The 14560-nt window shown below is 48.0% G+C and overlaps 1 protein-coding gene across 1 annotated transcript; it reads right to left on the minus strand.

Moving 5' to 3' along the window:
• Positions 1–7233: 7233 nt before the first annotated feature.
• On the minus strand, positions 7234–14435 carry LOC108163132 (WD repeat-containing protein 81). The gene is made up of 4 exons (XM_017298246.2): positions 12326–14435; positions 9849–12271; positions 7995–9576; positions 7234–7932 (listed from the first exon to the last, which is right to left on the minus strand). Exons 1-4 carry the CDS (start codon positions 13996–13998, stop codon positions 7698–7700), a joined length of 5913 nt encoding a protein of 1970 aa, XP_017153735.1. The 5' UTR covers positions 13999–14435; the 3' UTR covers positions 7234–7697.
• Between the last annotated feature and the right edge of the window lie 125 nt (positions 14436–14560).

Genomic DNA, 14560 nt, shown 5'->3' on the forward strand with positions numbered 1-14560 from the left:
CATGTTGCATGTACAAGTTTTCGCTTTCTAGTGTAATCTGAACACTTATCCAGGGTTTTTGTTGGTCTTCCTATTGCTCGTCCTGTGGACGTGGACGGTCCATCATATAGCAAGCTGTTTCCAATTAGCCAGCTTGTGTATTTGCTATTAAACAATTCAATCTTACGGTGTGAGATCACCCATTTCTTTTTAATGTTAATATGTGCACAAATAATTTTCTTTCTTGTACTTGTATTTGTATGCTGTTCTGTGCTGTCCGATACTAAATTTAATTCATTAAGAACAGTTTCCACGAATTCGTTTGAGGTGCTTGAATTTCTAAATATCTCGAAGAACTTTGTATTATTCATTGTCATTTTAAAAATTGTATTCACTAATGTTGGCTTAGACGCAACTGAATCCTTTAAAAGTCAAAATAAGACTATAGAGCTGGGCTAAAAATGAATTCAATATATACACATATGTAGGTACCACCCTTTGACATAATAAAAACATTACAAAACCTGCTAAAAAAGACAGGTAATGGTAGAAATACTAGCCTGCATATTCATTCATAACCAACAACATAATTGAGGTAGCGCGAAATGGAAAATTATTCTAATATTGAGTGTACCTGAGCATATGGATTCATTAGTACCTACATTTTGAGCAGTTTTTCAACTTTGACTGGACTTTACAAAAATATTTACCTAAATTTTTCCGAGATTTTTATTGTATTTGTTCCTTGAACTATTTATTACCTAAGTCTAAAAGCCCTTTCTGCGCTTCGGAGCCGTTTGGCTTCTATACCGATTTACCTGTCACAACCTCGCACAAAAAACGGTCAAAATATGATTTTGTATGGGATTTAAGAGCTGTGATAGCCGTTTTTGACCGTTTTTGAAGGTTTGATTTTTGAAAGCTCTGGAAAATTCTCTATTAAATGCGTGTATTCATTGTATCCAAAGCGCTAAAAAAAAATCTCCGACTTTTGCCACCTCTTTTCGTCGAAATCGCCACGCTGCAGGGTTTCAACTTGGTATCAGGCGAACAGCGTTTGCAGCAGCAAAAACACAGTATTCAATGAGTGGAAAGAAGTTCTGGTTCTTTGTTGCCTTCAACCAAATTGCGGATCTCCGCATGCAACCACGGGGTTGGAAGCAGTGTTCCTATTCAATTTGAATGTTCAACTCGGTACCAATCCGACCAGGGGAACAGCCTCCGTAGAAACAAAATAATTAAAAAGGTGATTGGCATTCATACCCACAATGGAAGATGGAACCTTCCATAGCAAATGTTTTCATTGCCATCATTGCCGTTCACGGCGGGGAAAGTTGTAAGTAAATATGCAAATAAGAAGAAATAAGGATAATATGAAAAGCATGGACCACCTAAAAAAAATTATTTTAAATGAATAGAATCTGGTAACCAGATGAACCTTGAAAATTCAATTAATTCTGGACAAAAATCAATTACAAAGCCAAAAGTATTTTGGTCTGATACATATCCTCTTTGAAAAGTCAATTGTCGATCGGCAATAGCTTCGATACAACTATATAACAGAACATATGTATGCCCCTCTATTCTTGTGAGTCTGTTCGGTCCGACGGTTTGATTGCAAAAGCAACCAACTGGTTGCTCGATTGACTGCTTCGTTGATTCTGATGCATTCAAACAAAAAATGCTTGGTTGAAAGCAGCGCGTTTCAATTCATGCTCAACTTGGTGACAGGCGAACAGCGTCTGCAGCAGCGGATCCACCCAATGGTTGAAAGGTACTCTGGTACTTTTTTACCTGGCACGGCACCCAACAAATGAAATACGGTCTTCGGCAAACAGTCACGGGGTTGAAAGAAGCGGTGCTATTCAATTCGAATGTTCAACTCGGTACGAATCCAACTAGGCGAACAGCGTTCCCAGCAGATGATTACAACATTTCAACAGAAACGTTAAATACGTCAGTGGCTGAGAGGGAACGTTGTGAGACGTGGCAAAGGCCGCGGCTCTAATTTATACCCAGTATTCAGTCAGTATACCTCCCCTCCGCCAGAGGACGAGCACTGCTCGAGGAAGAGTGTGTGAGAAAGAAAGAGACAGAGACACTGCAACTTCATTTATTACTTTTGGCAATCTGGCAGATATTATCTTTTTCTATGATGCTGCGTTTTCTAGCATCTTCAAAACTGTGGATGCCACCGATTTCCGTCCTTGTTAGGGCGGAGGGGGCAAGGGAAATGCACTTGTAACAGTTTGATAGCACAGGACTGGACTGGATACAACATTTCGGTGCTCTAGCTCTTATAGTCTCTGAGAACAAGGCGTCAAACAAGGTGGACGGTCGGACAGACAGCCATGGCTATATCGACTGAAGAATATATATGCTTAATGGGGTCGGGTGGGGGTTCCTTCTGGGTGTTAAACACATCCACTGCCACCACAAATCGAATATATGTACCGCTAACTCTTTGAGTATGTTCATGTGAAGACATGTCCACAGCTAATGATTGCAACATTTCATACTTTAATGGATACAAAAATAAATATATATACATATGTATGTATATGTATGTATGTATCAATGCAATTTTTGCATGGCAACGACAATATCCATATTTATAGAGATTACGGCTGCATTTGTGTGGTTCATAATTCATATCTGACTCATCAGACCAATCCATTGGTTCAGTATCAGCCCTGAAATTTTCATTTCTATTAATTCCCTTATATTACTGCTTTTTTAGTGAAATGCGGAGGTGCAAGTCTTTGTCTATGTACAAATACTATTTACTGAAATTGAGTAGCCCCTCGAGTTCGACGAGGCAATAGCGCAATTCAATACTATATTTCCCAATGCATTAGTGATTGTTGCTCGTTTTTTATTGTTCATATATAGGGAGGAGAATAGCCAGGCAGCAACGAATCGAAACTCAGGCAGAGCAAATCGGGAAACACTACTCGAACATTTTCAGGGGGCCCGGCCTGAATAGGTGGAATAGGTGGTTGAAAGAAGTTCTGCTTCTTTGTTGCCCGCGCACATCCAACCAAAATCCTTGGCTGAAAGCAGCGTTTCAATTCAGCGAATGTTCCACTCGGTATCAGGCGAACAGCGTTCGCAGCACATGATTACAACATTTTGACTCAAAAGTTGAGAGCGTGATTGGCTGAGAAGGTGATTGGTGTGCGACTGTGTGGGTGAGGGCGGGGGGCATCATCGAATCCAATGCGAGTATAGAAACATTGTTGCAGCCGAACCGGGGCGAATGAGTCCCATAGACAAAGTACAGTTGTGTGTTTGGGGCTGGCTGTGGTGTGTGTTGTGTGGTGAGTGGTGTGTCGTATGTGATGCGAGTGGTGGTTGGGTGGCAGTGGCCGTGTGGGGCTTCTTCTTGCTCTTTAAGAAACAACAAACATTTTTACTAGGCCTCCATGAGATTTAGCAGCATGCCAGCGACAGAGCGAGCGATTAGATTTTCAATGAAAACTCAATAGAAATGTTGTTAGAAGCGTCAGCAACAGGTGCGAGCGAGATGAATATACACAGATGGGGATGGTCTAGACGGGTGCGCGTGTGTGTGAGTTTGTGTAGGGATTAGAGAGATAGAGAGATGTACTGTCTTTCAATTGATTTGAATGCGAGTGCGAGTGAGTGCGCCCATTTCCCCACTCTTCGGATAATCCAATTTGTTTACTGAACACTGACGCGCAGAAGAAGAAGTGGCCGCATTCGTTTGTTTGCACCATTTTCTGTGTCGTTTTCGACATTCCTCTTATTGTGTGCGGAGCGACTTGTTGCATGTAATAATAATAATAACGAACGAAACGGTATCTCGTAGCTGTTTAGTGGATGATTAAACTGAATTTAATCGTTTGCGAACAGGCGCACAGCGCCGGCCAGTCCCGCGTTCGGCCATTATTGCTGCATTGCGTTTCTCGAAATGAAATCCATACGATTTTAAATTGCCTCTTGCCTACAGAATGGGCGCAACACATCATAGAGCTGTCCCGCTCACACACTCGTTTGTCTGGTGACGTCAGCATGTTGAATCCCGTTAGCGAATTTGCCATGCACTTTTCGGTTAGAATTGTTCTAAAACGAGAGCATGGAGTATTACGACTCTTTTAGCATTTATTCCATTGGACAGATGTAAATATAATATATTTCCTCTGTCACACCTTGTCCCTTAAAATTATATCATGTAATAATTACCAATATCTTTACTCCTTAAATTTGGAAGACTGTTTTCTGTTTTCCTTTCCTGCAATGTTTCCCCGTTAAATGTTAATTTTAATGTGTTGTGCTATTACATATTTCGATTATTATGCACTGGAACTACTCCAGTTTGAATAGAACATGAAAGGATATTAACATTAATGACTGATGAATGAGCTCTAGCAATTATCAGTATCTTAGAATGGAGAATATTCTGTTTTATCCAACTAGCCAATTGGCAACCCGGACTAAAACTAATAAATAGTATATCCATCTCACTTGCTCTCGTAGAGACTGACGCCTGAAGAATGAACCGAAAGTACCTCTCTCAGCGTTAATCGTCTTGCTATGATTTTGGCAATCCTAATAATGCCATTTCATGGGGTGGGCGCCTGTTAACTAGCAGCAGGCATTCAGCATTAACATGTCGCAAAAATCAATAACAGATGACGAAAACAAAACTATGCGGCGCCAAAAAAACACACACCCTGCCGCACAGCTTATTTCTTCTGTGGCTCTGTTACCATTTGAACGTTAAAAATTCGATTTTATAGAGTTCCAGCAACGCCCACAAAACCTAAAGCCAACGACGTCTACCAGCAGCGACATCCAAAAAAAACGAACAGCGACCTGTGGAAGAGAGAGGCGTGTTGTTTACTGCTAATTATACAAATACAAACACCAATGGCGGCCTTTCGAGAAGATGATGACGGTGTGTTGGTTGGGGTCTGAGTTCTGCGGCCTGGGGGCCTGGGGCACCTGGGGAGTTGGGGAGTTGGTGTTCGCGTTCGCTTTGGCTTGACTTTAGTGGTAACAGTGTGTGGGTTGAACGCTAACAGTACAGCAGCTACGCATTCTGCGCGCCTCTTAGTTATTATGTCAGATCTGCAATGTGCGACTATAAAATACGTATGCGGCCGGCGAGAATTTATTGACTCGTCGCCCCCGGCTGTGGGTGTGAGTTATAAAATTGATGGCATAAACTGTCTCTCTTGAATTTATAAACATGGGGCTCTCTATCGTCTCGATGCATTTGCATTTCCTGTTCGCCTATTCCGGTTTTTCGAGTGTATGGTAACATTTTGTAGACATTTTCATGCGCGTTTGCACTGCTGCCACATTGCCAACACCAGACCAGGGTCCATGGATGGATCAGGGGAATGGAAAGGTGGCTTCTATACTCAGCCGCTCTCTCGCGCGTTCACGATTTGCATTTTCTGATCGCCTGGTTGGATTTTTCGGATGTATGTTGGTAACATTTTGTGGTCCTCAAAAGTGTTTGCTATGGCAACGCTCCTCGTGCCGTCTCCCTCGCTCTCGCTGGCATGTCGCGAATGTTAAGCGGCTGAATGTAAAAAAAAACTCACACCACACACGGACGGACCGCATTCTTTTCGAAATATTTGGAATGGCAGCATGCTTGCATGTGTGTGTGGGAGGAGCGTGGGGTGGGCGCGCTGGGAAGCTAGGGTTGTCAGACCACCTGTTGTGATCGTCGGCAGTCCGGTGGCCGCCACCAAAACCGCACTCTGACAACCCTGGACAACCATTGCGCTCACAACTGACAAGCATTCCGAGCATAACAATGCCGTCTGCTTTTTACGCTGCTTGCCTGTTCGGGCAACTAAGTGAAATTTCATGCAATACAATTCTCGGAAATTTCGAATTCCCCACATATTTTCATGTCGTGTCTGGCATTTTTGTTATTCGTTCACCGCGCATCGTGATCATGATGTTAGCGTCAGTGGGCTTTTGATGAGTGTATGTCTGTCAGCTGCAATGAGGAGCTTGAATGTTGGGGAAGGTCAGACTGTGGGAATTCTGAATTGGGGAAAGGAATTCAAGGAGGAGAAGAAGAACCTTAACGGGAAAAATGTAAAGGAAATTTTAAAAACAACCTGTTGCTATTTATTTTGTTTGGTGAATGTTTATGAATGAAAGCGGATGGCTATTATCAACCCTAATGACGTTTGATGTAAATGGTAATTTAATATGATAATGTACAATAAGTAGAGAGTTTCAAAAGGAATTAAGTGTTTCTTAAGAAGATTAAGGAGAAAACCTAACAAAATAGGCCTGAAACCCAGTTATTTGATTAGAAAAAGTAGAATTTCGAATGCGGAAAGAATTACAATTTGGATAAGATTTAAACCAATTTAAACAAAAAAGAAAATATTAAAAAAAAATCTAACAAATTTTAACTCACATTATTTTAGGTCCGGTGCCTCCGTTACTTACTTCCTTTTAGATGCGAGTAAATTCAACGTATATTTGTCGTACATTTCCAACAGGTCCAACTAGTTTGATTCGGTGGAGAATACTCACATCACCCCTCCACGCATTCAGAGTTTACGCACTACATCCACAGTGCGATATAAAGACGACTCGACTCCTTAAAGTCAAGGTGACAGCCTAAGCAAAGCATCGCATCGGATCCCAGTGCAGTGCGGAGCACACTCCAATCCCGAACTGGGTGGAAGTGGGGGCCCCTGCTGGAGTTAGACGCACTATTGTCCTCTGTAAATCCTCATTGTAACAAGCGCCCAGAATCATTGTCTTACGCATACGTCGACGACCTGACTCCAGAAACTCGGAAATTGCAGCCGACAATAACAACAGCAGCAACAAAAAAAATTCCAATGCAAAAAAGTTGCCATAAAAAGGCGACAGCATGCCCACATCTCCACATCGTTGTCGGGGCATCGCCCAAAAATAAATGCAACGCGTTCGAACGGACGATCTCCCATATAGTATACGTCCTCTACGCATACTACCAGACGGCCCTCTCCTCTATCCCTCTCGCTCTCTGCTTCTCCACACAGCCTCAGAGATCTCGGCATCGTCGGTTGCAACGTCCGCTGCTGCTGCTCCCGTCAGTTCATTGGCCCAATCCAAGGCAATGTGCAAAAGGAAATCAAGAAAAAAAGCAAGGCATTAAAATCGAGGGAGCAAATCATTCTGATCGCGTCCCGTAAACTGGTTTCAGGGCAGACCTCCAGTCAGTGGAGATCGAAAGTTGGTGCTGAAAATTACATACATATCGAATCGAGTAGATTTGGGTATATTTCTATATAAATACATTTTACCTCTTTCCAGCTTAAATAAATATTTTTAAATACATATTTATATATTGTTTTGTACGTACTAATGGAGAGTACATACATATGTATGTACTCAAGGGCATATCTGGAATGCTCACATTTTATAATCGTGAATGTTCATAATTTGGATAATTTTAGAACAATTTCTTTATGTTATAAGGACACGCCTCAAAAGCCTACACTGACCAGACTGACCGACTGACTGAATTGTGCGAGAACTCTAAAACATATCGTATTGTAGGAAATTCCTTCAGTTTATAGCAAACATCTATAGACAGTCAGTGGAAATTGAAACGTGTCTTGCGTTAAAGTAATATTTGGTGCCATTGAGTATATAGAGAGAGTAAACTAAATATTTATAGTGTAGTATAATGTCATAATATTGTACAAGCATTGCTTCCGCTGAGGCTAGCAGAGCAGGGCAATGTTTCCGCTTTCGTTGCCAGCGAGAAAGGCCCGATTCAATGGCAACACAGCCAGGGAGGTGAGGACGCCACGGAAAGTTTCCGAACGGAGTTTTGTTATCGTGTTGAAGGCATGCGAGTCGGCCACATCTGCATAGACACCCACACGATTGCCGGTGGTGGCATACACCAGGGCAGGACCCACACTCTGCAGAAAGTGAGCGGGTTCCGGTGGTGGTCTATAGGAAAGATATCTCTGATTAGTTGCAAATTTCGCTACAATAATATTTATGAAACTCACTTGAGCTGATAGTGCATGATCCCATCCAGAGCATGCCACACGGCCAGGCTATGATCCAGGGCGGAGCTGACCAAAAACTGATCACTTGGCGCCGTCAGCTGGAGCAGGTCGCATTCCATGGGTCGCCAGGAGTTCAGAACCATGCCGGTTCTCGTGTCCAGCATCACAATACCGCCAGAAGAGAGGCCAGCGGCCAGCCAATTGCCCGAGGGAGCAACGGCCAGGCAGCGAACGGTCGCATTGGGCAGGGCCGGGTGACAGACGCGCCACTCGTTGACGTACTCCATGGATCTAGCATCGATCACCTTTACCGTGGACTCGGCTGTCCCCGCAATCACCAGAGGGGAGTGGGAGGGCAGGCACTTGACCACGGTCACGGCGCTGTGTCGGGGAGCGTCCAAGATTCCAAGAGGTCGTCCCATGAACGGATCCCATAGATGCACTCCCGAGTCACAGGACACCACGAAGCGCAGCGACTCCAGGAAGCTCAGCGAGTGTATGGACTTCTTGTGGGCCGAGTAGGTAAACTGGCAGGCGGTGGTCTTCCTGCCGTCTCCCTCGCTGCGCAGCGACCACAACTTCACCGTCTTATCCTTGGAGGCAGACACGAAACTGTTCTCGTTGTCCATGGCGTAGATGGCCCGCACAGAATTTGTGTGTCCGACGAACGATTGCAGGCGGATCTGCTTTAGGTTCAGGGCCTGATTGTCCTTCTCTCTGCGTGTTGTCTCGTGCCGCCAGTAGGCCAACCAGTTGCCCTTGAGATGGCGACTGCTGGGAAGCTGATCCAACTTGTAGGCCACCATGTCGAGGAGTTCCATGCTACTTCTGACCACCTGGAGGCGATTTCCAACGATCTGGGTGCCAAAACTGTTGGCAGCCAGCTCGCAGGAAGTGTCTACGGTGTCCTCGTCTTGTCCGGGTATCACACTGGAAGCCAGATTAGTTTTTCTCTGGCCGCCGCCACTTGGTTGCTCGTGCTCGTGGCACAGGGTCAGCACAAACTCCAGATTGGTGAGCGTCCTCTGCATGATGGCTTCGCCCAGGAAGCGCAGGAACGCCAGGTAGGCGGTGTGCGCCAGTTCCGGACCAAAAACATCCCTCAACTCCTCCAGGGCACGCTCCCGCTGAGTAGCACCGCCCACCAGGGACAGATGTGCCAAGTCGCAGCCGAACTCGTTGGGCAGACCAAAAGCCTTGTTGAATATAAGAAAGAAGGGGCAGAGCAGCGACTGGCAGAGATGTTCGCGCGTCATATCCGATCCCAGGCGCACACTCAATGCGTAGATGGCATCCAGGAACTTCCGTGCCAGCAGCGAACGACCCAGATAGCCGCTCGGCATCAGGAGATTGGTGGAGCTAAGCAGCCGCAGAATGGGCAGTAGGATGGCGTCCAGCAGTATGTGCTGCAGATGTTCCATTATACTCGAATCCGTCAGACAGGGCACCATGAACTTGAGCAGCTGTAGCGAACTAATGATGGCCCCCTCCAGGCTGCCAGTGATTCGCTTGGAGCACAGGCCAATCAGCTCACTGATGTGCGGGAAATACTGCAGCAGGAGAAAGTTTTCCCCATAGAGAGCTGGAAGATACAGACATACATGCATATGTGATTGTGAGGAGGGTTTCAGTGGAGCCCTGCATGAACAGGCAACCGAATCGATTCGCTTCTTGTTTCAGCTTACTCGTTACTTTTTTAGTGATTCGGGCTGATCCGAATCTGACTGAAGGAAGGATTCGTAATGATGGAAAGCATTAAAGAGGCTTGAGTATAGCTGGAGTACTGTGGATTGGACTCATGCAGGGCTCTTGTTTCTAGAGATGACATGACATTCTTTAATGTGGCACACTCACCAGCTATGGACATCAGGCACTCCAGTACTCGGCCCGCACTCCTATCCCCCACAACGCGTGCATTGGCAATGCTAAAAAAGTTCAGGTTTGCCGCTTCAGGGGAAGAACTAAGGCCATCATCATCCAACTCCGGCAGGAGGTTCTCCTGCCCCACATAGCACAGGGAGAGCAGTTTCAATAGGTTCCTGGTTATGTGCCGAGATGTGAGCACCGGACCCAGTCGATGCGACAGCCACACTAGACTCTCGGCACTCATCTCGCTAATGCGATTGTTCTGCAGGGCCTTCGCCTCGGACATCCTCGATATAACCGAAGCCTGTAAGGAGTCTGATCCCTCCGCCTCCCCTCCGCTTGCCGCTGCTGGCTGTGTTGCCTCCTGCTGAACTGCCTGAGTGATCATCTCGAAGCTGTCCACGCTCTTTCGCGAGCCAATGTCGCAGTCGATGGCGCTCAGCTGGAAGCTGCGTCGAATCCCTATCGTGGGATTGGGTATTTCAATGGTGGGAGAACGCGGTCCCAGGACGGGTGGGGGGGCCAGAATTGGTGGTGTTTGACCCTCTCGTAGGGAGAGTTTGTCCGGCGAGAGTTTGGCTCCGTAGATGAGCTCGTTAATGACCTGTTTGTCGGGTGATCCGCCACCATCCGACTCGCGCGCCTCCTCCGCACTGGTGGCGGTGGCCGGGCGCATGTCAAACGAATCGATGGATTTGCTTTCCTGACTGGATATTCTATCCTGATCCTCCTCGAACGTAAAGAGCTCTTCGATGTCTGGCTTGGAGGCTTCTGCCTCCGCTGCTGGCGGTGGCGGGGGCTGGCGCTCATCCTCCTCGGCGGCAAAGTTAAGATTCTTGCTGGTTCGTCGACTGCCGCCGCTGTGGTAGTGATATCCGTTGCCCTGCTCCGGTTCCTTGTAGCCGCCCACCGCCTCGATTAGGGGAGCGATAAAGTGCTGCAGGAAGCAGCGCAGGCCGAAACGCACAATCAAGCGGAGAAGGAAGCTGTGGTGGTAGAGCTTCACCGACTTGCGCGACTTGAAGGAGCTGCTGGAGGAGAAGCGCAGGTGTCCGCCATTGGCTGCCCCTCCAATGGAAGTGCCATCATCGGGGACACTCGTTCCATCCACGTCGTACAGCTTGAGCAGGGGCTGCAGTAGATGCTGCTGGGTCTGCGCCACACCCAGAGCCTGGGCAATCGAATCAAAGAGATTCCACGCGGTCAGAATAGAGGTGCGCTCATCCCTAAGCAGATCAATAATGTGGGGCAGAAGCAACTCCACGGGCGTGTACTGCTCGTAGGCAAAGGCCACGGGTTCTAGGAGTCGCCGGACATGGGCACAGCATGACATGACCTTGCATTCGGCTATCTTCCGGTCGAACAGCACTCGCTGGCGATCCATCTCCGTGTAGCGCGCACACTCCCTACCACCCTGGCAACTGAAGTGTGTGTGCAGCTCCAGTAGGATGGCATTTAGCTCGAATGCGTGCAGAGATCTCACCAGGGCATAGACGGCTATGTAGTGGCTGGGGAAGGGCAGCAACAGGTTGGCGAACATCGGTTCCACCAACTGCGCCGGGCTGGGGGGCTGCGGCAGGCCTTGATCCTTTTCCTCATCCGATTCCAGTTGCAGCAGCAGTCGGACCACATGGCGTACTGGTTTCGGCAGATCCTGGCGATGCAGTTGGGCCACGGTGCGGCAGGCGGCCAGACGAGCCTCAAAGGCCGCCGTCAATCCGCTGCCCATAAGGAGTGGCCGCAGACGTTGCATCGCAAACAGCTCCACAATGAGACAGCCCAGGACTTGCAGCTCGCGTTCCCTGCGCACACCTAACAGATGCAGCAGCGAGCTCTTCTTCTCCCGCAAGAGATTCTTGGACTTGGTGTGGATCTCGGCGCCGGCAAACAGTTGATTCGTGAACGAATGATCCGCCGAGTTCTGCTCGAACATGAGATCGCTGTTGATCATTTTTTCCTCAGGATTCGCAGAGGCCCTCTGCTGTGGGAATGTGCGGGCATAGAAGGCCTCCAGCGTCTCCAGATTCTGCAGCAGCAGGGTGGGATTGTAGTTATCGGGCAGGTCTATAAAGTTGGTGATGGCATAAAAGTTGGAGGCGGAGGCCGAGGCCGAACTGCTGTGGACGGAGGCTCCGCTCGACGAATCGTTGTTGGGGCGCAGTGAAGTGTTGGAGGAACTGAAATCCGCATTCAAGTTCTCTGTACTCCTGGCCAGACGCTTGGAGGGGCTGCCATAGAGTTGACTCATCCGCGGGGCGGTCTTGTTGAACCACGGCGTGACGTACCGTCGTGGCGGATGGGCCTGGGTGAACAGCTGCACAATGCCGCGCTGGCTGAGATTCCGATGCTGGTCCACCAAAGTAAGGCAGACATTCTTCGACTTGACTGCCGCCTTTCCACTCAACTTGTAGCTGGACAAAGCAAAGAACAAGTTTAAAGAAACCTCTAGGGGACACAAAACTCACCCAAAGTTCAAGTCAATCCAATGATGCAGACGCTCGCTCACATACTGCGACTCCAGGGCCTCGCGATGCTTGCAGATAAAGTCCTCCGGACAGGTGGCCCATGCAGGTAGCTCCAAGTCCGGCAGATCCTCGTGTATGCTCTTGAAGATCATTGGATCCGAGTAGAATTCCGGTATGCATTCATCGGGGGTCCACTCCTGCAGTCGCTGTATGGACACCGGGTACTCTGCCGGCACCCAAATGGGTCGCACATGGGCGCAGAGTATGGATTGTGGCGTCCGTCTGGCCATGTACACAAAGTACGTAATTTCGGAGAGAAAATCCGAGACATGATGGGGTACTTGTTCCCCACCCAAGCCATCGACAGCTCCATGCTGGCTAGCATGGGCATACATGAGATCAAGGTGAACATCGCCCTTGTTCAGCCGGTACTTACTTCTGGACAGATCCCGCCAGTTGGCTCCATTGCGGCCGGCAAAGTCTGTGACCCAGGGCATTATATGGTGATGGGCGGCATTCGTGAGGCTACGTCCACAGGCATTGTTTAGGATGGTGAGGTAATCAAAGTTAGACAGCTGGCCACTGCACCACATCTCCGCGTACTCCCGCAGATTGAAGTGGGCGGGATCGTAGGCGAGCTTCAGGTCGAACACGGTACTGCTCGTGGGTAAGTGCAGGTGCAGGGGCGGATCGGCCAGATCGCCCAGCTCGGGCGTGGTCAGCGGTGTGAGGGGCGACATGTCCGCGCCCGCACCGGCTGTGTCCTCCTCTAGGAGATTGCACTGCAGCCGTGGCAGGACCTGCAGCCAAAGATTCTCCCGCAACACAATGTGTTGCAGCCGAAGGTCGCCCAGGAAGAAGCCCTGGCTCTGGAGCTGCTTGGAGAGCTGAAGGATTTGGTAGATGATGAACAGCGTTTTGTTGTAGCCCTTGCCCAGCAGCGCCGGGCTGTAGGTGATGCAGTCATAGAGGCTGCACTTCAGTGCTGGTGGGTAGAAGAACACACTGAAGTGCGTGGAGGACTCGATGGCCACCAGGGCGGGCAGAATATTGGGGTGACAATTGGTTGTAAAATCCGTTCCAGCGGCAGTCGGAGAGACTGCCTCTCCTCGATCCGCCTGACAGTGCAGCACGGGGCAGTGGTAGACACGCTGAATAAGCTCCTTGAGCACCATATCATGCGGCTGCAGTTGTCCCTGTCCAGTGATTGGCTTGGAAGACGACAAAGTGGCTGCAGATCTGCAGAGTTTGACATGGGCCCCATTATACTTCTTGTATGCCTCCTCCCACAGCTGCTTAAAGTTGCTGTTGGCTACAAATGCCACCGCCTGGGAATAGGACATCGGCAGAGCGTCTGGAGCATATCCATCCCCGCCGCCGCCTGAGGATCTCGGCAGGGGGTATACCCTACGTGGGGGCTGCTTGCGGTATGTCTGCACCAGGATGCGGGTCCAGGGGTGTTCCAGCTGTCCTGTGGGATGCGCTCGTCGATCCAATTTCGGCCAGCTGCCGAAGTTCGTCAACTTTCGGTGCTTATCCAGCGCCTGCAGCCACGACTTGTCGCATATGACCTGATAGCGCCCCTCGCTGCTCCCATCGCCTGACTCACACACATGCTGCAGATCAATGCCGATTTCTTGCCATATCTGCTCACTCTCGCTATCGCCCATCATTTTTTATTGTGTTTTTGGGTCTGCTTCCGAGCCTCACTTTTGTTACACCACCACTTAAAATGCGGTGTGCTGGTGCTGCGGCGGCACTGAGAGTCACATTTTATGACTGTGCAGTCCTCGAATTGGGAGGGGAGGGCTTTCAAATATATAATCCACCGATTTGTTTGGATTTTCTTATCTTTGTCATAACAATTTTCGTTGGGACCGCAATTTACACCTAACGAGACGACGTCACAAATTTCAAAATATACCGTAAATATACTGGCGAATTATTTGTATTCAAGTTGCATCACTTTGCTCGTTTTGGATATTCCGTGGAATATAACTCGCTAGCTAAGTCCTGAGGGTCTAAACTCATAAATTGATCCGATTATTACATCAATTTCCTACAAGATGGTTAATTTTAAGCTCTCATCATTATTGGATTATTTATATAATAAGGTTTAAACAAAACCGGTCAACAACAAATTCCACTAAATTAATTTAATTACACGGTAACTACACGCTAACTACACATTTGTTACATATTAACTACATTTTGATATAGTAGTAGCGACACCTG

Source organism: Drosophila miranda, chromosome 4 (assembly GCF_003369915.1).
Source record: "Drosophila miranda strain MSH22 chromosome 4, D.miranda_PacBio2.1, whole genome shotgun sequence".
Taxonomy (NCBI): Eukaryota; Metazoa; Arthropoda; class Insecta; order Diptera; family Drosophilidae; genus Drosophila; species Drosophila miranda.

Bases quoted from the DNA above. Each gene is read 5' to 3' on its own strand.
- LOC108163132 (XM_017298246.2), bottom strand. From the start codon at position 13,998: ATGATGGGCGATAGCGAGAGTGAGCAGATATGGCAAGAAATCGGCATT. The intron at 12,272-12,325 runs GTGAGTTTTGTG...TGCTTTGTCCAG, and splicing joins TGGATTGACTTGAACTTTGG to CTACAAGTTGAGTGGAAAGG. The intron at 7,933-7,994 runs GTGAGTTTCATA...TCTTTCCTATAG, and splicing joins ATCATGCACTATCAGCTCAA to ACCACCACCGGAACCCGCTC.